The sequence below is a fragment of the Prunus avium genome, chromosome 1 (genome assembly GCF_965620075.1).
Source record: "Prunus avium chromosome 1, drPruAviu1.hap1.1, whole genome shotgun sequence".
In the NCBI taxonomy this organism is placed as follows: domain Eukaryota; kingdom Viridiplantae; phylum Streptophyta; class Magnoliopsida; order Rosales; family Rosaceae; genus Prunus; species Prunus avium.
The window spans coordinates 11,176,222-11,203,460 of NC_142284.1; the positions used below are offsets into that span (position 1 = coordinate 11,176,222).

Below are 27,239 nucleotides of genomic sequence, written 5' to 3' on the forward strand. Positions count from 1 at the left end.
TTCTGGATTTTTGACATGTCCTTACATGCAATTAGCATGTCATCAACATAAAGAAGCAAAAGGATGAAGTTACCATCCTTGAATGCATGAGAGTAAACACAACAATCAGATTCACATCTTCTATACCCAATCTTCATCATGTAAGAATCAAAGCACTTGTTCCACTGCCTTGGAGATTGCTTCAGTCCATACAAAGACTTCTTCAACCTGCAAACCAGATTTTCCTTCCCTGCTTCAATGAACCCTTGAGGTTGGCTCATGTAGATGTCTTCCTCCAATTCACCATGAAGGAAAGCAGTCTTCACATCCATTTGCTCCACCTCCATGTCCTCTTGTGCTACTATGGAGAGTAGTAGTCGTATAGAAGTATGTTTCACCACCGGAGAGAAGATTTCATCATAATCAACTCCCTCCTTTTGTAAGAATCCTTTTGCCACCAACCGAGCTTTGAATAAGGTGGCACCCTTCTCATGCATTTCTTCTTTCTTCCTAAACACCCATTTGCAGCCAATAACCTTGCGACCTTTGGGTTTAGGAACTAACTCCCAAACTGAGTTTTGGTGTAGAGATTCCATCTCTTGCATCATAGCTTCCATCCAACTTTCCCGTTCCTTGTTCTCAACAGCTTCTTGGAACGTGGTTGGTTCTTCTTCACTAGCATTTAGGGCATAGTGAACTGCATCCGTCTCCCATCCAAACCTTTGAGGTGGTTTGATGGTTCTCTTGGGCCTGGACCGAGCTATAGATGATGGCTCCACCTGTTCTTGAGCCTCTTCTTCTTCTTGAGTGTGTTGTTGATGCTGCCCAGCTTCTTCCTCTTCAATGTCAGACTCCACCTCCTCCTGAACGTCTTCAGTTGGCTGTTTCCGTGAAGTCTTTCTTGACACCTTCTTGAGTGGAACTTCAATGGTTGTTTCTTTCTCAACAACATCCTCCTTTGCTCTGAATTCTTGACTTTGTTCATAGGTATGGTCTTCTCATCAAACACAACATTTCTGCTGAGTATCTTCTTGTGGTTCACTGGATCCCACAGCTTGTAGCCCTTCACACCACTCTCAAATCCAATGAAAATACATTCAAGAGACTTTGGCTTCAACTTGGATCTTTCATCACTAGGAATAAGTGCATATGCACTGCACCCAAACACCTTAAGATTCGAATAATCGATTGACCTTTTAGACCATACCTCCTCTGCACACTTGAACTCAAGATTTCTTGACGGCGATCGGTTAACCAAATAGGCAGCGTGGTTAACCGTTTCTGCCCAAAAAGATTCGGGCAACCCTGCATGAATTCTCATACATCTCTCACGCTCCATGAGAGTTCGGTTCATCCTCTCCGCAGCTCCATTTTGTTGGGGTGTCTTCTTCACGGTAAAGTGCCTCTTAATGCCTTCACTTTTGCAAAACTCAAGGAACTTGCTGTCCTTATATTCACCACCATTGTCACTCTTTAGGATCTTGATCTTTCTTCCGGTTAGGTTCTCTACTTCCGCCTTCCACTCTTTGAATTTGGTGAAGACCTCAGATTTCTCCTTCATGAAGTAGACCCAAACCTTCCTGGAAAAATCATCCAAGAAAGTCACAAAATAGCGAGCTCCACCCTTCGATTTAACCGGTGATGGCCCCCATACATCCGTGTGAATATAATCTAGCACACCCGTACTTTCTTCCTCTTTGTTTCGCTGCTTGAAAGCTATTTTTGATTGCTTTCCCATGGTACAAAATCTGCAGAACTCAAGCTTGCAACTTTGAACACCTTTCAACAATTTTCTGTTGTGTAGTTCCTGCATGCCCCTCTCACTCATGTGCCCTAGCCTCAAATGCCAAAGCTGAGTTTCATCTTCCGAGTCCTTGCTTGTAGATACAGCTGCTCCACCTATGATTGTTGTACCACACAACCTATATAGACAATTAGGTTGAATCTCTCCCTTCATAATCACAAGTGAACCTTGTGAGACTATGAGTTTCCCTCCATTTGCTTTGAATGAATAACCATTCTTATCAAGAGTTCCAAGGGAAATGAGATTCTTACGCAACTTTGGAATGTGCCTTACCATTCCAAGCGTCCTAACAGCCCCATCATGCATCTTTACCTTGATTGTACCGGTTCCTTTGACTCTACACATTGAGCCATCCCCCATCATCACTTCACTGCTATCTTCTTTCTCATACGTGTCAAACCACTCCTTGTTTGAGCACATATGATATGAGCATCCGGAATCCAAAATCCAATCGGAAGAGGAACACCTTGAAGAATTAGCCAATGCATTTGTTTTAACATTGCTATTAACACACAAAAGCTCACCATCACTTTCCGTGACATCCTCAGCTGTGTTTGCTGCATTCTTCCCTTTGTTCTTCTTCTCCTTCCATATGGGGCAATTCTTTTTCCAATGCTCCTTTGACCCACACTCGAAACAACCATCTTTCGCCTTGGATTTGGACCTTCCTCTATTGCCTTTCTTGCCTTCACGCCTCTTTGAACGACCTCTCTCTCCGGTCTTTGCAACTAGACCTTCACCTTGAGAGTTTTCTCCCGAACGTTGAGTCATCCTATGGTGTGTCATGATGTCTTGCACCACAGGCTCAAAATCAAGAGTAACCTTTCCGAACATAAGAGTGGTTCGGAAGTGTTTATAGGACGAAGGTAAGGATGTCAACAACATGAGAGCCTTATCCTCCGGACTATAATTCACATCCATTCTCTGCAAGTCAGCAACACATCTATTGAAACTACTTAGATGTTCCATTAGATTTCCTCCCTCCTCCATCTTAAGATTCAGGAGTTCTTCCTTGAGGAAGAGTTTGTTGGACAACAATTTCCCTGCAAACATCTCTTCGAGCTTCTCCCATGTTTGCTTCGCTGTATCCTTTATCACGTTGATGAGCACCTCATCGGAGAGATAGTTTTCGATAGCTCCTCTGGCTAACTCGTCAAGAACTCCCCACTCATCATCCGTCATGCTTGCTGGCTTCTTCTCCTTGCCAACCAACACAACATGGAGTTGTTGTTGTGTAAGAGCTGACTTCATCCTTCGTTGCCAAAGAGTGAAGTTCTCCTTCCCTGTGAAAGGCTTTAACTCTACCTTCATGCTTGCTGCCTGTGGTGGCTTCAGATGCTGTGAACTGCTACCACTCTCAGCTTCCATGTCACTTGCCATCTTCAACACACTAGCACTCCAAGAGAAGAACTAGCTCCAGCTGCCAAACACAGCTCTGATACCACTTGTTGTGAATTAGAATGACTAACTCACTGCCCTTAAAGATCTTGTTGTTGATGGACTTTAGACAAAGAACTCAATGATGGATGAGTCTTACACACACACACAGAAATTAACCAAGCACAAATGACACAAGTGTTTATAGAGGTTCAGCAAATTGCCTACATCCTCTTTGGTGATCACCTTGAGAAATTTCACTAATGAAGATAGGTTACAACTTTGGTTTACAAAGGAAACCCCCTTAAAACACTACCCTCACAATCTGTTTCTCTCACACCCTTGCTCAACACCTTGATACACTTAGAGAACTCTCTTGCTCTCCCCTTGGTTTTTCTGAACAAAGCTCTCTACAGAAAAACTCACTTTTGTTTCCAGCTTTTGCCACTACATATGTTCAACATGCTTTCTCCCTTGTGTTATCTTACTTCATCCCATTACCTACACAGGCCAATGGACAAGAGATAGGATATCTGATTGTCCTCCACGTTCTTTCCTTTTAGTCACCACTTAGACTAAGGGTCAGATCAGGTAGGTAATACAATCCCACTTAGCCACCTCCATTAAACCAGAAAATGGAGAGGAGATTAATCAAAATAGGATAACCAATTAGCTATGAGTGCTCTCCCAACTATCCAGCAGGTAGTCAACCCTCTTTTACCTCAGAAGTGATCCATTAAGCACCTGCAAACTTGTGGAAAGCGATAGCCATTGAAAAGACAGTTGAAAATACGTAAGCAAAACATCACAGCACGACTGGAGCGACCGGTCGTCAGGAATGGGCGACCGGTCGCCAGAAGTTTTCCCTCCAGACTTTGAATCTGCTTCTAAGCGACCGGTCGCAAATGTCAAGCGACCGGTCTCTCGTGTCCTGCGACCGGTCGCAAAGAACTAGCGACCGGTCGCTCGTCGATTACTTACGAGACTTCGAATCTGCTTCAAAACGACCGGTCGCAAATGTCCAGCGACCGGTCGCTTTTAGGCAGATTCAAAATCATCCTTTGAGCGCCAAAAACTTTGTATCCTTTTAGGTGAGCCATTTTTTTCCAACACACGTCCCATTGTTAATTCCAATAACCATATGACTGGAAAAATATATTTCAGTAATCCTTTGGGGTGCGGTCAAAGTTTGAAAATGGCCATAATATCTATAAGATCTGATGAATCTCAGGATCCCTGTCATAATTTTAGTGATTATTATTATAAATATACCTCCTAGTGGTTGTCGTTAACGAAAATTGCAGTTTGCGCATCTCAAAGCACTTATTATATGTGAACGTACCCTTTTTTGAATGCCTCAATCCAAAAGTAAACGTCCTATCCTAAGTGTTGAAATTAATGCATATTTGTGCCAAAAAATATATAGAAAAATCTAGACGCTTGAAGAAAAGGTAAAGTCGGCTACTCATCAATCTCTAAGAAAGATGAAGTTTCCAAAGCAAGACACATATGGCTAAAGATAAATATCAATGGAGGAATTCTCTAGAGTAAGACTGCATTAACTAGATATTATATTAGAATAATATAGTTAAGTCTAGAAAGTTATATAAGCTAGTGGCTGTAAATGAAGAAGCTAAGTCGGTGGAACTTGGGCTATGTCGGTTAAGTCTCCTATATATAGGCTTGATGCCTATACAAAATTGTAATTAACGAAAGCTGAAATCTACAGCTGCCTAACTCCTCCCATTAGCCAACTCTAAAGCCTTGTGCCCTTCTTTATTTCAAAAAGTTTTCCTTTCTTAGTTAAGTTATTGTCCTAAACACTATCAACTATTTTCCAACCCTCTTCTCTCCTAAACTAACACTAAGAATAGAAAATGTTTGTCACATTTGGAACTTTCATGACTTGCCAACATAAGATGTTGAAGACTCAGAGGTTGAAGACATGTCTTTTAAGCACAGAAGAGAGACGTCAAAAATGTGCTTGTATATTGAGGATATAAATTTTACATACTGAACATCAAGCTTGGACAAAGTACAAAACTTTAGAAACTTTCACCGGACAACAGAGCAGTGTTGTTTCCTCCTCTTAGTCAAAGGAAAAAGACCCCAAAAACGTACAAACTTTCATGCAATTTAAACATATATATAAATCTGTTTAAAAACTCATTGCTAATTACTCATGTGTTAGGAGATCTAAACAGTCGCCATTTCCATATTTCCACTTCCATTATGGCCTTGTTCATGTTCTTCAGTGGCAGAGTTTTGTGTGTCATCCTTATCCTTTCTATAAAAGTAAAAGCCAACACACAAGTAGTAGACGAAGCTAATGAGACTTAGAACCGTTAGCAGTCTGTAATACTTGACCAGACGACTCAGATTTATGTTGTCATTGAACCATCTTTGCCTAAATGCCAAGATAATAAGAGCGGTTAATAACTTTCCAATCCCCACGACTAAGTCGCTGGTGTGGGATCCATAATGCTTAGCCATTTCTTTATCCTTCTCGTCCACTCTATCAGCCAAAAGATCAATCAATCCATCTACGGCTAACCCTTCCATAAGTCCTAACAGGAAGAACTGTGGAACCAACCAAAACATGCTCATAGAAATAGTACTTTCTGAAGTGTCATCTTCAAGCCCTGCCCTCATAACTTTCCTAATCCTGTGGATCTCAACCACCCAAGCAACAACGCAACATAACACAGTAGACGCCATTCCACAGCCAATTCTCATCCGCGTTCGCTTTGGAATTAGTCTGAGGAAGAGAAATGAGATTATGTACTTCGAAAAGGAGCTAAGCACATTGAAATAAACTGCAGGGTCATAATTGGGGATGGGATTTTTCAAAGTTACTCATTTGTTCGAAAAAGAAGGTGCTCCCCGCTGCCTTTACCATACTGTATACAAAGAAGGCTAACCATGAAGCTACAATTTCTTTGCGCAAACGTTTTTTCTTGCCCACCTTTTTGTTCAGTGTCCAAAGGTTCTCTCTTTCCGTGACTTGGGGATGCTCCCCGGCTTGTGCTTCTTTATTGTTTTTCAAATAATCGTTGAAGCCAAACCAGAACAATAGATAAGAAACTGCCATTGCAATTGTTGAAATCATGAAGATCTGAGTCCAAGTTGTTTTAAAAAGGAAAAGAGGTACCACTGCACCTAAAAACCATGGAACACCCCAGAAGTCCTTTTTATCCCTTTCTGCTGTTTCTTTCGTCACCTGTTGATCACCACCATGGAACACCCCAGAAGTCCTTTTTATCCCTTTCTGCTGTTTCTTTCGTCACCTGTTGATCACCACCAGCTTTTGTATGCTTTTCTGCTCTTATTTCTTTATGTTCGCTAGCTTCTTCCCATCCTTCCGGTCCTTTGTCATCTGTGTGTCCTGTTTCTTTATGTTTGCTTAAACATTGCTTGTTAAGAAATTCTTTCAAAGCAGCGGATCGCCCAGATTCGCCTAATGTTAATAGTACCACAGCTCCATAGAATATCCTAGCCATTGCTGCGTAGTCCTCGCTCTTATATTCATTAGGAAGCCATAACAGAGATAGCCCCTGTATAATTCACAAGAATAGCAATCAAAACAAGCATATAGATTGTTGTGAATTAGAACCAACTCACTCCCCTTTAGACCTTGTTGTTGATGGACTTTTGACAAGACTCCAAGATGGATGAATCTTACACACACAGACAGAAAATAATCAAGCACAAAAAGACACAAGTGTTTATAGAGGTTCAGCAATTTGCCTACATCCTCTTTGGTGATCCCCTTGAGAAATTTCACTAGTGAAGATAGGTTACAACTTTGGTTTACAAAAGGAAACCCCCTTAGAACACTACCCACACAATCTGTTTCTCTCTCACCCTGCTCAACACCTTGATACACTTGAGAATTCTCTCCTCTTCTTGACTCACTAGTTTCCAGCTACTTTTCTTCCAACTCTCTCTATCTCTCTTACAATTTCAGACTTGCTCACTCTTTCCTTTAATACATGAGCCTCTAGACTTGAGAGAAGACCCTTGCTTTGTCTCCTACGTTCTGCCCTTGAGTACCTGACATAGACCACAGGTTAGGCCAGCCACAAGCTATGTATTGATGGTTACTTGTGTAGCCACCCTATATAGAACCATAGGGTGGTTACACCTTGAAAACAAGTCTTCCAATGTCCTTCAATGCTACCTCCAACCTCCCAACTGATTGCCAACGTTCTTCTGACTTAGAAGTGACCCCTAGAGTCCTTGCAAGTAGGTAGGAGGCGATAGCCCTTGAAAATGGAGTCCAAAACTCGAGGAATCAGAAACAGCACGTGCTGGGCGACCGGTCGCTGGTAGCTTGCGACCGGTCGCAAGAAGGTTTCGCTCCAGGCCTCGACTCTGCCTGAAAGCGACCGGTCGCAAATAGCCAGCGACCGGTCGCCAGTCGACTTCGCTCCAGACTTCGACTCTGCCTGAAAACGACCGGTCGCTAGTCGACTTCGCTCCAGACTTCGACTCTGCCTGAAAACGACCGGTCGCAAATAGCCAGCGACCGGTCGCTTGTCCAAGACTTAGTATCTTTTATGCGAGCCAATTTTCCAACATAGATATCAAAATATGAACTCCTTGATATGTTCTAGTAATAGTTGTCAACAAGTCTTGAACAATTAATTAAATGTTAATTCTCTTCACAATAAGGACTTATGGGTAGTAGAGTGGGTTAGGCCAGTTGTTTAAGGTACTATGCTCGCCCCCTTGCACTCGAGTTCGATCCCCTTCCCCTTATATTAGAATAGTTTAGAATATGGCTTTGAAAAAAAAAAATTTGACTTGTGGGTAAAACATGTACTTACAAGAATATAGGCAGCATTTGTGGTGGCAATTATTTTGAGACCACCATTGAATGTGTGTGAGAAATGAGCTAGGAAAATCATACCAATATGTCTGCTACCCCTTCTTGCACATTGGTAACTACGGCAGCTATTTGAAAATGTGGATGAGACCAATTGATTTGGAGGTACGTTATCAAGATAGACATTATCGCATGGTTGACGAAGCTATGGGTGAAAACCAAACCTACATGTATATATATATGTGTGTGTGTGTGTGTAGAAATAAGAAGAAAATTGATTAGAAATTAGTTTGAATCACACTCCTTAAAATATATCATTATACTTTCATTTTAAAGGATCTCTGAGATAAATACCCTGGATGCATATTGTAGCCTTGGAAAAGTAGAGGTACTTATGGATGCACTCTCTCACAAAGTGAATGAGTGCTCCCAAACCCATTATTGAGGAGGAGAGTGCGGAAAATCTTCAGTCGATGTAAAGGAAGTGACGGAGGGTGTTCGGCTTTTGCAAGCAAAATCTGCAGTCTTCACAACTAATTAAATTAGTTCCCTCTTCTCTTGCAAAACGAAATGCATATTAGCCAAAAATAATAGCAATGAAAACATATAATGCAAAGGAAGATGCACTCTGTGAGTGTGAATGGTTACTCTGTGTGTGTGTGTGTGAGAGAGAGAGAGAGAGAGAGAGAGAGAGAGAGAGAGAGAGAGAGAGAGAGAGAGAAGGAGGTGAGGAGAAGATGCACTCTGTGAGAAAAACTTATGCAAAGGAAGTTTGTTTAGGCAGTGTGGAAGAGGCGAGTGAGAGAGACTTACATACATAGTAAGCCACCATTGTAATAGCAACCAAGAAGAGAAAGACTTCTCTTTTTTTCTTAATGAAAGGAGAAGAGAAGACTTTCTCTTCTTTTTCTTTATTTTTTAAATAAAAAAAGACGAAGACTTTTTCTTAATGAAAAAAAAAAAAGACGAAGACTAATTTCTTACATATTTTTAAATAAATAAATAAAACCAGAACTAGAAGACTGAGAGGTGCATGAGCCCCAATCACTGAAGACTTGAGAAGAGCAAGCAACAATATATATATATTCCATTGAAAGTCTTTGAATATTTGGTCGAAATAAAGAAATACCATTACAAGTAAACGAATTTAGGAAGAGCAACTTAATAGTTCAACAACTACCATGTGACGAAATTATTTTATTTGATTTTTCTAATAACTAGAGTTGCATTTTTCTAATGACAGCTAAGTTTGTACATCCTTTTGAAAAACACTCAAGTTTGAAAACGGCAATTAAAGTTTGAAACCTCAAACAGATGGTCTGATGTTTTTGCTTTTGAATATTTTAAGTTTTAAATCTTTTAAGGTGCAAATATATTTTAAGTAATAATGTGTGAAAATGTGTACTCAGAGAGAGAAAGAGAAAGATGAACAAGGGAAAGTTGGTTTCAGAAAGTATGGAGGTCGCCTTTGCAAAGGGAAGGGAGAGAAAGGGAAGCCGCCTTTGCAAATTGCATTAGCAACCAATAAGAACGTACTCTTTTTTGTTTCTTTTGAAGAAAAGGAAAAAGAAGAGGAAGACTACCTTTCTAAAAGGAAAGGAAACAGAAGACAAGGGTCTTTGCAAATGTTTTAATCATGCTCTTCGTCTGTAGGAAAAAAACAAATGGGGCCCAACTCCATATAAGCCACAGGTCAACTACAACATTGGTAAAACTTGTTTGTTGTTCAGCCATTGCGCGTCCGCTTGGTGTCAATCAATGGCGATGAGCAGCAACAGTGGCTTTGTGCCATTTTTCTTGCGACGCAAATATAATAATATAACATACCATTGCAAACGCTTTTCGAAACTAAAAAGGCAAAGAGAGGGGAAACTCCCTGCATCTTCTCCTCCCCTTTTTGGTTGAAATCATGCTTCATTCATTGAACGCTCCAAAGCGGGGGGGAGAGCACCACTAGTATAAAATAGGGGGAAACAAAAACTGAGGCTCAATATATACGCACTCCCCTTCACCTTCACCTTCACCTTCACCTTCATCCTCTTTCTCTTCTTTTCTCTATATCCAGTCCATACGTACTCACTCTTCCAGACAATACACAGAAGTGGAGAGAGTCGGGTAAATCTTGGAGGTAGGCATCTCTAGTCTTTCTTTCGGAGCATAAATATTAAATATATATTTGTACTTTAAGAATTAATAACGCATGTTCGTTTGTGTTTTCGATGTTTATCTGAACTACATTGTGTATATTTCTTTAGTAATTTAGTCTTTAGCTTTGTCAGGAAGAAGATATCTCTCATTGCTTAAGGTTTTTAGTTAAATTTCTGAACTTTGGGTCATCGCTAGCTTAAGGTTTAGAGTACAGTTTGATTTCGAATTTTGGGTCAAAATGAATAATTATAATTTCATAAATCAATTATATATGTTATATATTTTACTATAAAAATGAAATATTAAAGATGAGTGTGTTTAAACTAGATGTAGAGTTTCCTGTCAAAAATTAAAAATAGAAGACTAGATGTAAATTGATCATATGTTTTAACAATAATTATTGTTTCTAGTAGTTAGGTTACAAAATATATGTATGTGAATTCAAATTTCAAATTGAGTAACTATTAGAAATACATACTGTCATATTTTTAGGGTTTTTTATTTTAAGAGGTCTCTAAGCTTTTTAAAGTCCTCATTTTAGTCATTAAACTCTCAAATCAATCAATGCAGTCCTTCATCTTTTGGTCTACACATCAATTTGATCTCTGTCATCTCATTGTGACAACTTTCGTTAGATTTGGTCATGTTTCCAACTTTAAAGGGGTATTGTTATCAAAATATAGCTAATTTAATTAGTCTTAAAATTTACGTTTTTGCTCGACAAGTTCTTTTTCCATTTAAAGTTTGGTTACATCAAGGCAACCAGATAGAATTATTGAGCAAATAATGAGAGCTTTACTTTATGTTATGGCTGGATATGTTATGTTTAAACTAAGACTTTGAGGGAATGAGACAAGAGTGACCAAACTGATGTGTAAACCATACACCGTGCGTGCATGTACTTACTGGATCTGCATATTTGTCGTTTGATTTATTTTTCTTGGCCAAAATTTTCAGTAACCCACCAAATTATGCACGCAAGTATATTAATTAACCTACACATTCACTAGCTAATTATATAATTAATGCATTTTGGAAGCTATGATTGCAGGTTTTGCCTGCCTGCCAGCCATGAGAGCATTTTTCAGAGCGGACTCAATAGTGAGGCTTCAAAGTATGATTCGCCTAGGGCTTATCTGGGGTCGTTGCAACATCCTTCCCTGCCAATGCATTGATTCAGTGAGAAGGTGGCTTGGAAACCACTTCTACTTTTCCACGGCTACTACACTGATCCGAGGTGATTCATCGCTGAATTTTGAGTTTATCTAACGTTAATTCATTCGAGCAATTTGGAATTGAAAACAACTGTTTCTGACTTCTTCTGTTGCTTTGTGCTGGCATAATATATATAGGTCTGGTATTCAGCCACAGCTACGTAAACAATGCGTTAGTGTCTATCTTAATGACGTACCTCACTGAGAATTGGCGTACTAGCAATTTTGCAATGGCTGCTCTAGTTACAAATGTCCAAGAAGGCGTATCAGACATCATGGTGATTCTTCTTGCTCGTATATCAGAGACGCACATGACTCGTTTTAAAATGATTGTCTCCACAAATGCTGCTTATTTACTTGTAAGTCTTCTTGCATTAAAACTTAAAATTAAGCTTGTTCTACCATTACAATTCAATCTTGCATCCCCTGTCACTTAAGTTAATTTCCATATGTAAGATCCCACATCGACCAACAGAGAGGGGATTGATGTGCCTTATATGTACATGCCCGCATCTATATAGCACGAGGCCTTTTGGGAGCTCACTGGTTCGGTGTCGTAGAAACTCCGAAGTTAAGCGAGTTGAGGGCTAGAGCAATCCCAGGATGGGTTACCCACTGGGAAGTTGGTCTTGAGCTCCCAGAAACAAAACTGTGAGGGCCAGAGAGGGGGGCCCAAAGCGGACAATATCGTGCTACGGCGGAGCCGATCCGGGATGTGACACCATGAGCGTACCTTTGCCCAAAAAAAAAAACCTATATATGTTAATTAGTTGCATGCATATATGCAGGGTTGCTTCTATTGTGGATTTGTTCTAAGTTTGTGAGCGCACAAACTGAGGCTAAGGTATACTATGGAGCAGCGGTACTGATAGGAATAGGAGAAGCTGGTCAATCGGCTACCTTGAAGGAATTTCTTGACGATCAATATTTCAGTGAACAGAAAGAAAGACCGTCCACAGATGAAAATTATTTAAAACGACTGGAAACTCGTAAAGAAGCTTTGTGGCGCCATCCCTGGTTTTTAGGTGCATTGCTAGCTGTTTTCCTTCCAACTCCGTCCTGGACAAGTACGTTCATGGTTTCAACAATTTTATTGGGAGTCTCTTATTTGCTGTTCTTGCTTGGCTACTCCTGTTACTTCTTAAGTAGTAGAATTCACAAATCTACTTGGAAATCTCGTCTGTACTATCTTAAAAAATTATCCCTTGTCTATCCAGTACAAGAACAAGAACAAGAACAAAAAGGAGGAGAGATTTGCATAGTCACAAGAAGAGTGACCTTGTCCTCCTCGTGTCCACCAAAAGAAGCACAAAGAAAAAAGTTTTGGCCACTCATAGAACTGAAGGGGGGAAAGGGGTTTTTGATAGAAGTGATAGCTATGTGGTCGGCCTTCTTCGCATACAGTTTGGTGGAGGCAACAGGGAGCACCTTATTTTTTGAACAAATGAGTAGTTTGGATACAGATAGTGGCATTGGGTCAGTGATGGACGTGGCAGTATTTTTAACACTAGTTAGCGGCTTCTCAAGTTTCTTAGTCTCATTTATCTACAACTTAGTGATTCCAAAGCACTGGAGAAAGGCTACACTGGTAAGAATTGGCTGCGGATTGGCATGTTCTGTGCTATGTTGTGTTGCAGCTTGGCAGGTTGAGGGAAAGAGGTTGAAGTTAGTTAGCCGTAAGAGACGCGAACATGGCACGTCTAAGACGATTCCTATGAGCGTTGCGTGGTTAGTTCCACAGTTCCTCCTGTTGGGACTGATGGAAGGGCTAGCCCTAAATGGATTGACTGAGTTCCTTGCTGATCGAATTGCTAATAATGATAGGCTAAGGGCGAGGTACTATTATGCATCCCACATCTCTGAGCTCATCCTTGGTGTTGGAAAATTAGTTACAGCTTCTAGCATTTTAGTGTTCAGGCGAAGTTGGTTCCATCCCAACATAAATGGGAGTCGCCTGGATCGTTTTCTCGAGCTATTAACTTACCTAAGTCTTGCTAACCTAATTTATTACATGTTTATCTCCGTATTCTTTTATCGCAACGAGAAATCACGAAAATCTGCTAACAAAGGAAACAAACAAAGTAGTCTGTTGGAACAAGTAGAGCAGGGGATTCATGCTGCTGAGAAGGAGGGTGACGTTGTGGAGGCCCCAGTCCCCGTATGTGGTGCGGACTTGGAAAACGAACAAACCGCAGAGGAACAAGTAGAGCAGGAGATCGATGATGATGATGAGGTGTGGACTTCTGAAACAACCAAAGAGATCAAGAAGTGGAGTTACAAAAACAGTCATTGTTGCTGTTGGAGAGCATAGCTCTGACGTTTGTTTCTTTGCAATTTCCCAGCAGGGTTCTTACTATTTTGTTGCTAAAACTTAAAATTGTCGTTCGCGAAAATAGAGCCAATTGGGTCAGGTTTCCATCCTCATGTCCCATCTGTTGTGCGTAGCGGAAGCGGATTGCATTGGATGGTGGATATGAACCATTGAAACAACAAGAGCAAAATATGAAATACAGAAAATCCAAATGACACCAAGGATTTATACTGGTTCAGCCTATGTGAAGCCTACATCCAGTTCGAAGACAGCGAGAAATTCCACTAGCATCCCAAAAAGAGATTACAACCAAAGGAGATTAACCCTCTCACCTCTCATAGAAATTACAGAGTTTAACTCTCACAGCCCAAATCCAAAATACACCCAAGTCACTCTCAAGCTAACCACACACAAGAGCCAAGAACACAGGAATTGTTCTTGCTCACTAGGAAAGAATACACTAAGAACAATACAAAGAAATAAACCTCCCACAAACACAAGGAACAAATGAAGAAGACTCAACCTTTGAAATGGCTTCATCTTCCCGCAACATCTTGTGTATCCAAAGAGGAGTTTATCTCCACCTTCATGGTGATGCTCTCTAGTGTTTCTATCTGTGTGGAAGTGTCTGTCACTTCTGCTTTAGCCTCTCTGAGCAATGGTGCTCACGGCACCTCCAAATGGTGAGGCACAAAATGCCCACTCACTAAGGGCAGTTCCAGCAGCCCCCTAGGGCTGGGGCTGGGGGAGGGCAAGAGCCCAAAAGTGAGTTCCAGCAACACAGGCTAGCCCGAGCAAGTGGTGGGGTCCACGAGCCTGGGCTGGCCCGAAGGGGGAAGGGGCCCGAGCGACAGCCTGCGGGCTAGATGACGCAAGCGCTGACGTCATGCAGGCGTCAGCAAGGCAATTCAAATTTTTTTTACCGTTGGCGCGTGCAAATTTGCGACACGCGCCTGTGCTTTCCGCCAACGGCTATAAGCCACGTGGCGGCTCCTGACGCGTCCGATTGTTTTTGTCCTCCAATCCATAGGCAGGGAATTTTTTGAGCAAAAAAATTATGAAAAAAATTTGAAAAATGTTTTTAAAAAATCCCAAAAATTACTGAATTTTTTTCTATAAATACCAAGCAATCCTCTTCATTTTTAACAACAATTCCTCATACATTTTCTCCTCCTCCAACTATTATTCACTTTCTACTCCATATTTTTTTCACTTTCAAGTTTAATTTTTCTCTATCATATTATGGCTTTTTCTCAAGAAACCGGAGGGGCATGGAGCATCATGGAAGATGTCTTGTTGTGTGAGTGTTGGGTCCAAATTAGTCATGATCCCATATCGGGTAATGAGATGAAATTCAGTCAAATGTGGAAAAAAATTCATCACGAATTTGTTCAAAGATCGGGTTCCACCCATACGGAAATGGCCTTATCTAGTCGGTGGAAAATTCTCAACAAAGAATTGGGGGGAAATGGAGAGATGCCCTCACAAAAGCGATGGATAACCAAAGAAGCGGGGAAAATCTCAACGATGAGGTAAATTATTTGTATTTTTCATTTTATTAATTTTAATGTCTTATTAATTTTAATTTAAATGTTTCTTGCAATTTGTATATTTTGTTAATATTTCTTGTATTTCCATATTTATTTAAATGTTTCTTGCAATTTGTATATTTTGTTAATATTTCTTGTATTTTCATTCATATGTTTATCTTTTTTGCATTACCAATATTGTTTTTAAGTTCCTTGCATATTCAATTTTTTTTTATATAGATTGTGCAAGCTCAAATGTGGTATGGTGTTATTGGACAAGGGAAAAAAAACTTTCAACCATACCCAATGTTGGGAGGTGGTGAAGCATTGTAAGAGATTTAGCATTATTCCAACGGCTCAAACAGTGGTGTTAAACGAGACGCCACTCCATGATTCACAAGGTTCAGATTCGCCTATGGAATCCCCTATGAGTGAAGACTCACCCATTGAAAAGGAGGCGAGGCCTATTGGGAGGAAGGCGGCGAAGGCAAAGAGAGGAATTAATTCTACCAGTAATGCCTCTAAATTTTTGGAGGAAATTGCAAGGCAAAGCGCCTTGAGACTTGAATTAGACAGGAAAGGCCAAGAAGATGAGGGCAATGCGAATAGAATATGCTAAAGAAAGGGAGTATGTACGCAAAGAAAGGGAGTATCAATGCAAAGAAAACGAAGACAAGAAGGATCGGGAAACCATGGCCATGGATACAAGCCATATGTCTCCTGAAACAAAACAATTTTGGAAGCTTGAACGAAAGGCTATTATGAGACGAAGACTTTTTCGTGATGATGGACCTAGCAATACGGATTGGTTAAATGATGAAAACCCTTAAGTTAGTTTGCTTGCTTTTTCATTTCATTGTATTTTAATGTTTTGTTTTAAAATTTAGTTGTAATTCATGTATTTTATTTTATTAGTAGTATTGGTTTTCTTTGAGTTACCAAAGAAACTATTAAATAAAATTCCTTTTTATTCAAAACATTCCATACATAAAAAACTAACCACAACCAAAGCATTAAAAATATAAAAACAAACAAAAATTTATATGAAATTTAAAATTTGAAATTTATATGAAATTTGAAACCGAAAATCTTATCCGAATATTTTATCAGAAAATCTCATCCGAAAATATTGTCCAAATTAATTGTTTAGGTAAACAAATTTGTGAAAAAAACAAAAAATTGAATAGTACTAGCCCTTTGCCATGGCAACTGCTGGAAGTGCAACTTACTGTTTACAAGGGCAGACACTATTGAGGTGAATAGTATCAGCCCTAGCTCCCCCTTGCCATGACAAGGGTTTTACTGCTGAAAATGCCCTAACACGTCTTGCTCCTCTTTTGTAGCCAAAGGATTTGGTCCAGCTCTTCCAAATTGCTCCGCAAGAAAAGGAGCATTAATATGCCGAAAGTGCACAACTACTAGCATTGGAAAAAGAAGCCAGCCGCTCCTCTTTCTTGACTTCGCTGCAGACACAAACCCACGTGCACACAGTGAAACAGTGCAGCCAGCCTTTGCTTTTCCACTGTCTGCCAATCAACTTTGCATGCCCATTTGCAAAACCACCGAATGCCTAAACAAAGCTAGCCACAAGAGTAGCAGCACGTGCCCACTAAATTGGACTCCAAGGGGTCGTTTGGTACGGCGGACTGTCATGGACTGGACTAAATCCTGGGACTGTCTTGGATTAGCTCGGATTGGACTAAGCTGGATTAAGTACTGACCTATGTTTGGTGCTGCGTCGGACTAAGAAGCTGGATTGTAAAAATAGTGAAGACCTATGTTTGGTGATGTGTCGGACTAAAAAATAATTCTTGTAATATTTAAATTTAATTTGAAATTTTGACCTAAAAATAAATAAATGCTACAAAGAAACACAATTCAAAGATTTAAAACAATAAAAAAAATAAAATTATGATTGTTTATGAAGAATAAAATTTTGATATTTTTTTTTTGGCTTCTCAAGATTTATCTTAGTTGCTCCTTAGCCTTGCCCCAAGACTACTACAAATCTTCTATTTTTTGTTGGTCGAAACATTACTAAGGAGCTAAACTCACTCTATATAATTCTACGTCTTTCATGGAAGACCAAGTAAAAAATAATTTTTTAAAAAATATATATATATATATATATATATATATATATATATATATATATATATATGTATATGTATAATTTTTGTATATTTGACTTTTGACTTTAAACTGAAAAATATAATTTAACAAGGTAATAATTGCTTGCGATAAAGAAAGCAGCACATCATGAATTATTAAACTTGTTTCAATATAAAAAGAATATCAAGCATTTGTCAATTATTATAGTTTGATTTTCCAGCACATCATGAATTATTAAACTTGTTTCAATATAAAAAGAATATCAAGCATTTGTCAATTATTATAGTTTGATTTTCCAAATACAAATGTGGTCAAATGCAATATCAAAATAATTCTTGTAATATTTAAATTTAATTACGGATTTTGACCTAATAAATAAATAAATGTTAAAAATCCCAATTAAAAATTTAAAACAATAATAAAAAGAAAACAAATAAAATCCTAATATTTTTTAAAGAGAGGAGTCGGACTAGCGTGTTCTATTTAGGAACGTGCTATTTAGTGAACCACTTTTCGGGCTCACTATATTAGACGGGCGAGTGAGGCCTTTTTTTCACTATTGGACTATATAGTCTCATTTAAGTTAGTCCCGTCTGTTACCAAATATGGGTTTCGAGTGCTATTTAGCCTAGTCCAGTCCAGTCCAGTGAAGCGTACCAAACATACCCCAATTGCTTTAGGTGTAGATCACTAAAGTGCTGGCTCCCACTCCATCTCTTTGTCTCCAGCCTTTAAACAAAGATTTCGACCACAAAAAAAAAAGCCTTTAAACAAAGATGACATGTGCCATCATTTTCCCATTTGAAAACCCACTGCATGACAAATGAAGAAAGCTAGCAAACGACAATAAAGTGGCCCTTACACAATTAATTAATCAATACAATTTGGGCCAATTTTTAACAAGGAATTCTCTTCTTTTAAGAAATGTCATTCCTTTCTAAAATGATAAATGTCATAGTTAACAAACAGTATAGCACATAAAATGCAATAACACACACCGTATTACAAAACAAGTATATAAAAATATACAAAACCAGCAAAAGTCGGAGAAAAGACAGCAAGAAAAAAACATTAACGATGTCAAAATTACTCTAAAACTTAGGTAACTCATGTGGCTTGTTTCTAACCATTAAATTATTTGTGATAATTCAGATTAAACTAAATACAAGTAAATACTTAATTGGTAAGTCCAGAGGCACCGTATTACAAAACAGGTATATGGTATGTAACCACACAAAAAAAATTACTACTTGCACGTCCCATTGTTAATTCCAAATTCCAATAACCAAATGACTGGAAAAATATATTTCAATAACTACGTTCGCAATTTCCTCGGTGGTGTGGTCCAAGTTTGAAAATGACCATCATATATATAAGATCTGATGAATCTCAGTGGTTGTTGTTAATTTTAGTGATTATTCTGAATATACCTCCTAGTGATTGTTGTTAATTGCAGTTTGCGCATCTCAAAAGCACATATTGTATGTGAACTTACCCTTTTTTGATGCCTCAATCCTAAGAATAGAAAATGTTTGTTACATTTGGAACTTTTATCAATTGCCAAACATAAGATGTTGAAGACTCAGAGGTTGAAGACATGTCTTTTAAGCACAGATATTGAGGATATAAATTTTAAATACTGAACATCAGACAACAGAGCGGTGTTGTTTCCTCTTCTTGGTCAAGGAAAAAGACACCAAAAACATACAAACATGCATGCAATTTAAACACATATAAATCTGTTTACAAACTCATCGACAATAACTCGTGTTATAAGAGATCTAAACGGTCGCATTTCCATATTTCCACTTCCATTATGGCCTTGTTCATGTTCTTCAATGGCAGAGTTTTCTGTGTCATCCTTGCTATAAAAGTAAAAGGCCACACAAAAGTAGTAGACGAAGCTACAGAGACTTAGAAACGTTAGCAGTCTGTAATACTTGTCCAGACGACTCAGATTTATGCTGTCATTGAACCATATTTTACTTAATGCCAAGATAATAAGAGCGGTTAATAACTTTCCAGTCCCCACGACTAAGTCGCTGGTGTGGGATCCATAATACATAACCATTTGTTTATCCTTCTCGTCCACTCTATCAACCAAAAGATCAATCAATCCATCTACGGCTAACCCTTCCATAAGTCCTAACAGGAAGAACTGTGGAACCAACCAAAACATGCTCATAGAAATAGTTTCTGAAGTGTCATCTTCAAGCCCTGCCCTTGTAACTTTCCTCATCCTGTGGATCTCAACCACCCAAGCAGCAACGCAACATAACACAGTAGAAGCCATTCCACAGCCAATTCTTGTCCGCGTTCGCTTTGGAATTAGTTTGGGGAAGAGAAATGAGATTATGTACTTCGAAAAGGAGCTAAGCACTTTGAAATAAACTGCGGGGTCATAATTGTGGATGGGATTTTTCAAGTTACTCATTTGTTCGAAAAAGAAGGTGCTCCCCGCTGCCTTTACCATACTGTATACAAAGAAGGCTAACCATGAAGCTACAATTTCTTTGCGCAAACGTTTTTTCTTCCTCACCTTTTTGTTCAGTGTCCAAAGGTTCTCTCTTTCCGTGACTTGGGGATGCCCTGTTTGTGCTTCTTTATTGTTTTTCAAATAATCGTTGTAGCCAAACCAGAACAATAAATAAGAAACTGCCATTGCAATTGTTGAAATCATGAAGATCTGAGTCCAAGTTGTTTTTAAAAGGAAAAGAGGTACCACTGCACCTAAAAACCATGGAACACCCCAGAAGTCCTTTTTATCCCTTTCTGCCGTTTCTTTCATCACCTGTTGATCACCTCCAGCTTCTGTATGCTTTTCTGCTGTTATATCTTTCTGTTCGCTAGCTTCTTCCCATCCTTTCGGTTGTTTGTCATCTGTGCGTCCTGTTTCTTTATGTTCGCTTAAACATTGCTTGTTAAGAAATTCTTCCAAAACAGCGGATCGCCCAGATTCGCCTAATGTTAATAGTACCACAGCTCCATAGAATATCCTGGCCAATGTTGCGTAGTCCTCGCGCTTATATTCATTAGGAAGCCATAACAGAGATAACCCCTGTATGATTCACAAGAATAACAATCAAAATAGTTGTCAACAAGTCTTGAACAATTGATTAAATGTTAATTCTCTTCCCAATAAGGACTTATGGGTAGCAAAGTGGATTAGGCCGGTTGGTTAAGGCACTGTGCTCGCCCCCTTGCACTCAAGTTCGATCCCTCTCCCCGTATATTTGAATAGTTTAGAATATGGCTTTGTAAAAAATAATTGACTTGTGGGTAAAACATGTACTTACAAGAATATAGGCAGCATTTGTGGTGGCAATTATTTTGAGACCACCATCGAATGTGTGTGAGAAATGAGCTAGGAAAATCACCAATATGTCTGCTACCCCTTCTTGCACATTGGTAACTACGGCAGCTATTTGAAAATGTGGATGAGACCAATTGATTTGGAGGTACGTTATGAAGATAGACATTATCGCATGGTTGACGAAGCTATGGCTCAAAACCAAACCTACATATATATATATATATATATATATATATGAAATAAGAAGAAAATTGATTAGATATTAGTTTGAATCACACTCTTTAAAATGTATCATTATACTTTCATTTTAAAGTATCTCTGAGATAAATACCCTGGATGCATATTGTAGCCTTGGAAAAGTAGAGGTACTTATGGATGCACTCTCTCACAAAGTGAATGAATGCTCCCAAACCCATTATTGAGGGGGGAAGTGCGGATAATCTTCAGTCGATGTGAAGGAAGTGAGGGAGGGTGTTCTGCTTTTGAAAGCAAAATCTGCAGTATTTACAACTAATTAAATTCGTGTCCTCTTCTCTTGCAAAACGAAATGCATATTAGCCAAAAATAATAGCAATGAAAACATGTATGCATCATGAACAAATGAATATGCATGGCAGTACTAATAAACGTATTGACTGTACAAACCTTTGGAATGCCTCCCTCAAGAAAAAACAAAAAAGCAAACACTAAAATCTTTGCATAGGTATATGGCACCTGCTCTCCTCAGTGTAGTATGCAGTGGTGGACCTTTCACAACTCTCCCGAAGAGAGACACAATCCAGCATCAATACTGTCGCTGCCGTCGAGACAAAGACAACACTAGCCACCTAGAACACTGCAAAAACAATCGAACAAAACAAACAGACCTAGATCCAAACAGATCTAGACTATTTGGGAAGGGGAAGGGGAGGAGAAGAGGGGAAAAGATGGGAGAAAAAGAAGGAAGATGAGGAGAGGAAGGGGAGGAGGGGCAGTGGTCTGTGAAATAGAGCGTGTGAATGTTTGCTGAGAGAGAGAGAGAGAAGATGCACTCTGTGAGAAAAACTCATGCAAAGGAAGTTTGTTTAGGCAGTGTGGAAGAGGCGAGTGAGAGACTTATATAGTAAACCAAGAAGAGAAGACTTATCTTTTTTTCTTTTGTTGTTTTTAATGAAAAGAGAAGAGAAGACTTTCTCTTCTTTTTCATAATTCTTTTTTATAAAAATTTTAAAATATAAAAAAAAAAAAAAAAAGACGAAGACTAATTTCTTACATCTGTCCCGTTCACCTAGACCCCCGTAGTCCAAGGTGTTTGTGGTCACCCACCTTGGATCTAATTTAAGGGTGGAGAAAAAAACTTATTTTAAAATCCATATTTTTTACTCTATTAGTTAAAAAAACACATTTTCTGGAAAAAAAAATAAGAAAGAAAAAAAACACATTATGAAAACTTGGAGTGCAGCCACTGGCGGACCCAGAAATTTTTTAGCGGAGGTGCAATATTGACTAAGTATGAAAAATGGTTTTTTGGAATAATCATTTTCTCAAGATAATTTTTGGCGGCTTTTGTTCCTTACACATCAAATAAGAAAACTTGATTTTATGGGATTTTAGTATGAAGTATATATTGACTTAATGAGCCATCATTTTTAGCTTAAATCGTATAACCGAATTTTCATATTTTGATTTCGTGGGAATTTGATTTTCTAGTATTTTTATTTGAATCCAAATGGGGGGTACTTCCTTATTTACATTGTAAATTTAAGTAAATGGAGTAATATAAAAATAAATAAAAGTAAAAGGACAAAGACATTTACTTAAATGTTGAAGATGGAAATAAGGTAATCTGTACACCAGTTGAGTAAAGGGGCAATTTCAAGCACCTACAATGGTTTTTCCGGCGAGGGGAGGTGCAGCTGCACCTCCTTATGCCTTAGTAGGTCCGCCTCTGAGTGCAGCCGCTGTAGAATTCGACCCCTTTATCACCTTCTGATTCTTCTGACATTGGGGCAGCAGATTCTTCTGATTCTTTTGCTCTATTTTTTTGGGTTAGTTTTTTCAGCTTTTGTGGATGAATTGTAAAAGAAAGAAGAGCCAATTTGGGTGTTATGACTTTTCTTGTTCTTCTTCACCACTTTGATTCAATTTTTCTGGTTTGAAATCCTAGATTTGAATGATTGAGGAACCCATATTTGAAATCATAACTTTTCTTGCTCTTCTTCACCTTTGATTCAACACATCATTGATTTATCAACCAACCAATATCAATTTCTCAACAACAAAAGAAAAAAATTCGTTTTTATCAATCAAAAAACAGAAGAAAAAAATTCGTTGCTATCTTATTAATCAAAACACACAAAAAAAAGCAGAAGAAAAAGATTCGTTGCTATCTTATCAATCAAACAACAAAAGAAAAAAATTTGTTGCTATCTTATTAATCAAAAAACAGAAGAAAAAGCAAAAGGAGAAACCCAAAAAAGTAAACAAACCCAGAATTTAAAAAACGAAAACTGAAGTTTTCCGAATATCTTGTTTCTTTGAGAGTCCATATGAGATTAAAAAAACTAATTAGCAAAAATAGAGCAAGTTTCCAGACTAAGCTAAAGAGTCGACTTCAACCATGAGATGTGGTGTGGTGGTAGCTCACCTCATTCCTTAACCATGTGGTTGGGGGTTCGATCCCCGCCCATGGGAATGGAGCGCATTTCGTGGCCAGCTGTTTACCTCCTTTGGAGAGCTCCCGCGGCGAAAGGGATTAGTCACTACTGTCGGCGGTGGACACCCTTGGATCTCATCCAAAAAGAGTCGACCTCTACCATGGGGTCGAAGGAGGCTAGGCAGCGACTCCGCAAGTTTCCAGAAACGTGTTTTGTTTTTGGTTTTTTAATTAATATATTATTCAGTGAAAGAAAATGAAATAACCTTTTATGTGTTTTAAAGTAAGTGTTTTCTCCACCCTTAGATTAGATCCAAGGGTGGGTGACCACAAACTCTTGGACTACAAGGTTCAGGAGAATGGGAATATTTCTTACATATATATATTTTTTTAAATCAAAACCAGAAGACTGAGAGGTGCATGCGATTTTCAAGTGTTTCAATGTTTTGTTTTATATATTTGTAGGTAGAATGAGCCCCAGTCTGTGGAAGGAGGCATTCCTACTTCTTGCAAGTCATGGTTTGAAACATACGCAAAAATAATTCATGAAAATCACAAAAAGAAAAATCTCTACACACATACCAAACTGTGATTGACAGGAAAATAGAAGTTCCTACTTCCAAGAAATGAGACAAGTATTTTCTATTTTTTAAACGAAAACAAGTCCACAACTATTTTCCTTTTCGTTTTATCAGAACCAGAAGACATGAGAGGTGCGAATTGTAACTCTTTCAATATTTGTCTTCATCTGTATGTGGCTGCTGTGCGTCCTAATCATCGAACGACTAGGAGCAACTTGCAAGTCTTCATTTTGTATTATTTGATAATAGTAGTTGTTATAAGAGAACTTCTCAGAACAAATTTAAGACAACTATTCTATTCTTCCTCTTTTTCTTCTATACTATAGCACAACAAATGAAAATTAAAAATTAAAATTGAAATAATTATCAAAATGGGTCCTTAGAGCATCACCAATAAAAACGTATATTTTAAGGAAGTCACGTCAGCTGTGGAGCATCAGGACCCAAGCATTGTCCTTTTAATATCGACGCATTTTGTTCCTATTCAACCCATCAATAATTGTAGCTCGCCAGCTAGATTCTTGTTTTAGGATTAATGTGCTTAAAAATTACAACATGTGTCACTGCTTTAAACGTATATGTATCACCACTAAATTTCGACTCTATTCACGCTAGAAATCTGTTTTTGCCCAGTATTCTACCTTGTCAGTCAAGAAGTCGAGAAGATAATATTGTATTTGTTGAACCAAAAAAATTCACAAAAAAATTTGGATTGTGTTTGGCTAAGCCCACGTCCAACAAGCTTATCTGATTGATAAGTGTTTCAAAAAGCTAAAAAGAAAGTAAAGCCAACTATCCAATAGGCTTTCCAAGTTTCAAAGCCAAGGGATAAAACAATTCAAAGGTGGGTTGATCCCCACGTGAAGATATTCTAAAGGAGTTTTATAAAAATAGGAGTTTGACCAACCAATGAAAGCTCTCAAGGGAGTTTGGTGGTTCCTATTTTGGTGGAGTGTTTATTGCATGAAGAGTCCTTCACAGAAGTGATCTCTGATGGCTAGCCTACAAAAAGCACGGCTGTAAATAAAAAGGGGAGGCTGAAAAGAAAAAGGGAGGGCTCACAAGGCCACAAGAAAGGAGGGAGGACAGCCGAAAGGCTGGAGAAAAATAATAAATAAAAAAAGAACATAAGCAATGCATCTGCAACAAAGCTCCACTCTTGAGATCCTCCATGTTGGGTGGCAACCCTTTAATCAATCAAATGGATGGCAATCCATGTGGGATGACATTCCTTGAATCAAATTTCTTGGATGTTCAATTCATCATTGAGTTTTAACCCTGAAATCAAAGCATTGGGTTTTTACACCCCGGATAAAAAAGTTTGGGTATTTCACCCTGAAAACAAATATGGGTTTTCACCCTGAAAACAAATTTGGGTTTTGCTCCCTAGAAATAAAGCCAGGGTGTTCACCCTCAATCAAGGCTTTGGGTTTTTACATCCCAAATAAATCTTGAATACAAAATCCATCATGGGTATCCATTTTGGGGCATAAAGCTCATTCACTGAGTTCTCTGGATGACAAATCCAATTTGGGTACAAAACCCACAAACAAAACCATGAAGGGGTTTAATCTCACAACAATTAAAAATGGGTTATACCTCTCCCTTTGGAGAATCTGATCAACTCTCTCCCTCTGTCAAAACAAAGGAAGGAGCGTAGCCATGGAATCCCGAGCTAAACAGATCCATCAGCTACTGACCCATTTGGGAAATGGGGAAGACAGCAAACAAAAAGGCTTGGACGAGAGGCTTTGTGTTTTGTTTTGGAAAAAGGCTTGTTACAGCACCCAAAAAAAAAAGAAACAGCAAGAGGAAGGAGTTGTGTTGGTGTGTGAATAGACAAAAGGAAAATGAAGACAGCCACGTTTTTTTTTTTGGCTTGGCTTGTTGTTGTTTGCATATAGCAGCAACAAAGAAAAAGAAAGAAGACAGCCACTGAAAAGAAAAAAAGAAGAGGATAAGTCAACAAGCAAAACATTAAAAAAAAGGAAGAAAGCACAGCCACTTTCTTTGAATTCGCATGTGGACAAAGAAAAAATGGGGCCAGCGGAGAGAGAGGCAAAATAAAAAAGGAGGAAAAGAATATGGATGACATTTCTTTGCAACCTTACTGTTTGTTTTCTCTTCTGCTTTGTGTCAGATAGCTCTCATTTTGGATTAAATTTGGGAGTGTAAAGCTTGGAAACAAAATATTTTAACAGCCGCTGTTTTGGCTTCAATTCGCTGTTGGGTACCAACGCTTCTCTAATATGAACTCCTTGCTCATAGGCTAATTGATAACAAACATCAAAGGCCCGAGACAAATTATTGGGTTGTCAAAATATTTGCCCATTAATTCTCCAAAGTCCCAAAGTCTCCAAAGCCTAATATATTTAATGGGTGGTCAAATAATTACCCATTAAATTTTACAAATGCCCAAATTTCCTATTATATGGTTAATTGATTAATTTCCTCATAGTCATATTTGGGATCCAAATACAAATGTCAATTTTAGAAAATTAGTGAGTTAACCAAAATTGCTCATTATTTTTCTTGGACATTGACAAAAAGAAAAAAAATGGTACAAAACCATTCCAAATTTTCTCATGGGTCATCTACCCATGAAAATTCCAACGAGATTAAATTCAAATCTCTCAAACAGAAATCCTCAATTAGTGGGCCATACTTACCCATTAATTTCCAATTATCCCCATGGGTCATCTACCCATGAAAACTTCAATGAGATTAAATCCAAATCACTCAAACACAAATTCTCAGTTAATGGGCCACACTTACCCATTAATATCCAATTTTTCCCATGGGTCATCTACCCATGCAAATTTCAATGAGATTAAATTCAAATTTCTCAAACACAAATTCTCAACAAGTGGGCCACACTTACCCATTAATTTCCAATTTTTCCCATAGGTCATCTACCTATGAAAATCTCCAAATTATCTCAAAGACAAGACACAAATTCTCAATTAATGGGCCACACTTACCCATTAATTTCCAATTTTTCTCATAGGTCATCTACCTACGAAAATCTCCAAATTGTCTCAAAAACACAAATTCTCAATTAGTGGGCCACACTTACCCATTAATTACAAATTTTGGAACTATGCTGGTTTGATCCCGTTAAGGGTACGTAGGTAGTCTAGCATCCTAATAGACGCAACCGCAAACAAATTTGAATCACTGGTTACATCAATCAAATTCTCACAAATCAAATCTCTCTCCATACAAATCTTTTCCGAACTACGCCGGTTTGATCCCATCAAGGGTACGTAGGCAGTCTAGCATCCCAATAGACGCAACCGCATCCAAACCAAATCTCAAGTTGTACAACACCGCACCAAATCCCAAGTGGTACAAAACCACGCCAAAATCCCAAGTTGTACAAAATCACATCAAAGGCCCAAGTGGTAC

At 38.6% G+C, this 27,239-nt stretch overlaps 2 protein-coding genes and 1 pseudogene across 3 annotated transcripts; 1 reads left to right on the plus strand and 2 right to left on the minus strand.

Moving 5' to 3' along the window:
- Positions 1-5,150: 5,150 nt before the first annotated feature.
- On the minus strand, positions 5,151-8,427 carry LOC110750190 (protein NRT1/ PTR FAMILY 5.14-like; annotated as a pseudogene).
- Positions 8,428-11,207: 2,780 nt separating this feature from the next.
- Positions 11,208-13,661, plus strand: LOC110750189 (protein NRT1/ PTR FAMILY 5.14-like). The gene is made up of 3 exons (XM_088246009.1): positions 11,208-11,373; positions 11,489-11,713; positions 12,121-13,661. The coding sequence occupies exons 1-3, from the start codon at positions 11,208-11,210 to the stop codon at positions 13,659-13,661; spliced, it is 1,932 nt and encodes a 643-aa protein (XP_088102135.1).
- Positions 13,662-18,891: 5,230 nt separating this feature from the next.
- On the minus strand, positions 18,892-21,700 carry LOC110750188 (protein NRT1/ PTR FAMILY 5.10-like). Of its 2 annotated transcripts, none has more exons than XM_088253154.1 (4): positions 21,330-21,700; positions 20,947-21,110; positions 20,599-20,819; positions 18,892-20,360 (listed from the first exon to the last, which is right to left on the minus strand). In XM_088253154.1, the coding sequence occupies exons 2-4, from the start codon at positions 21,029-21,031 to the stop codon at positions 19,026-19,028; spliced, it is 1,641 nt and encodes a 546-aa protein (XP_088109280.1). In that variant the 5' UTR covers positions 21,032-21,110; positions 21,330-21,700; the 3' UTR covers positions 18,892-19,025. The 2 variants fall into 2 exon arrangements, with proteins under 2 accessions (XP_088109280.1, XP_021806169.2); XM_021950477.2 differs by having other exon boundaries at positions 21,261-21,700.
- Between the last annotated feature and the right edge of the window lie 5,539 nt (positions 21,701-27,239).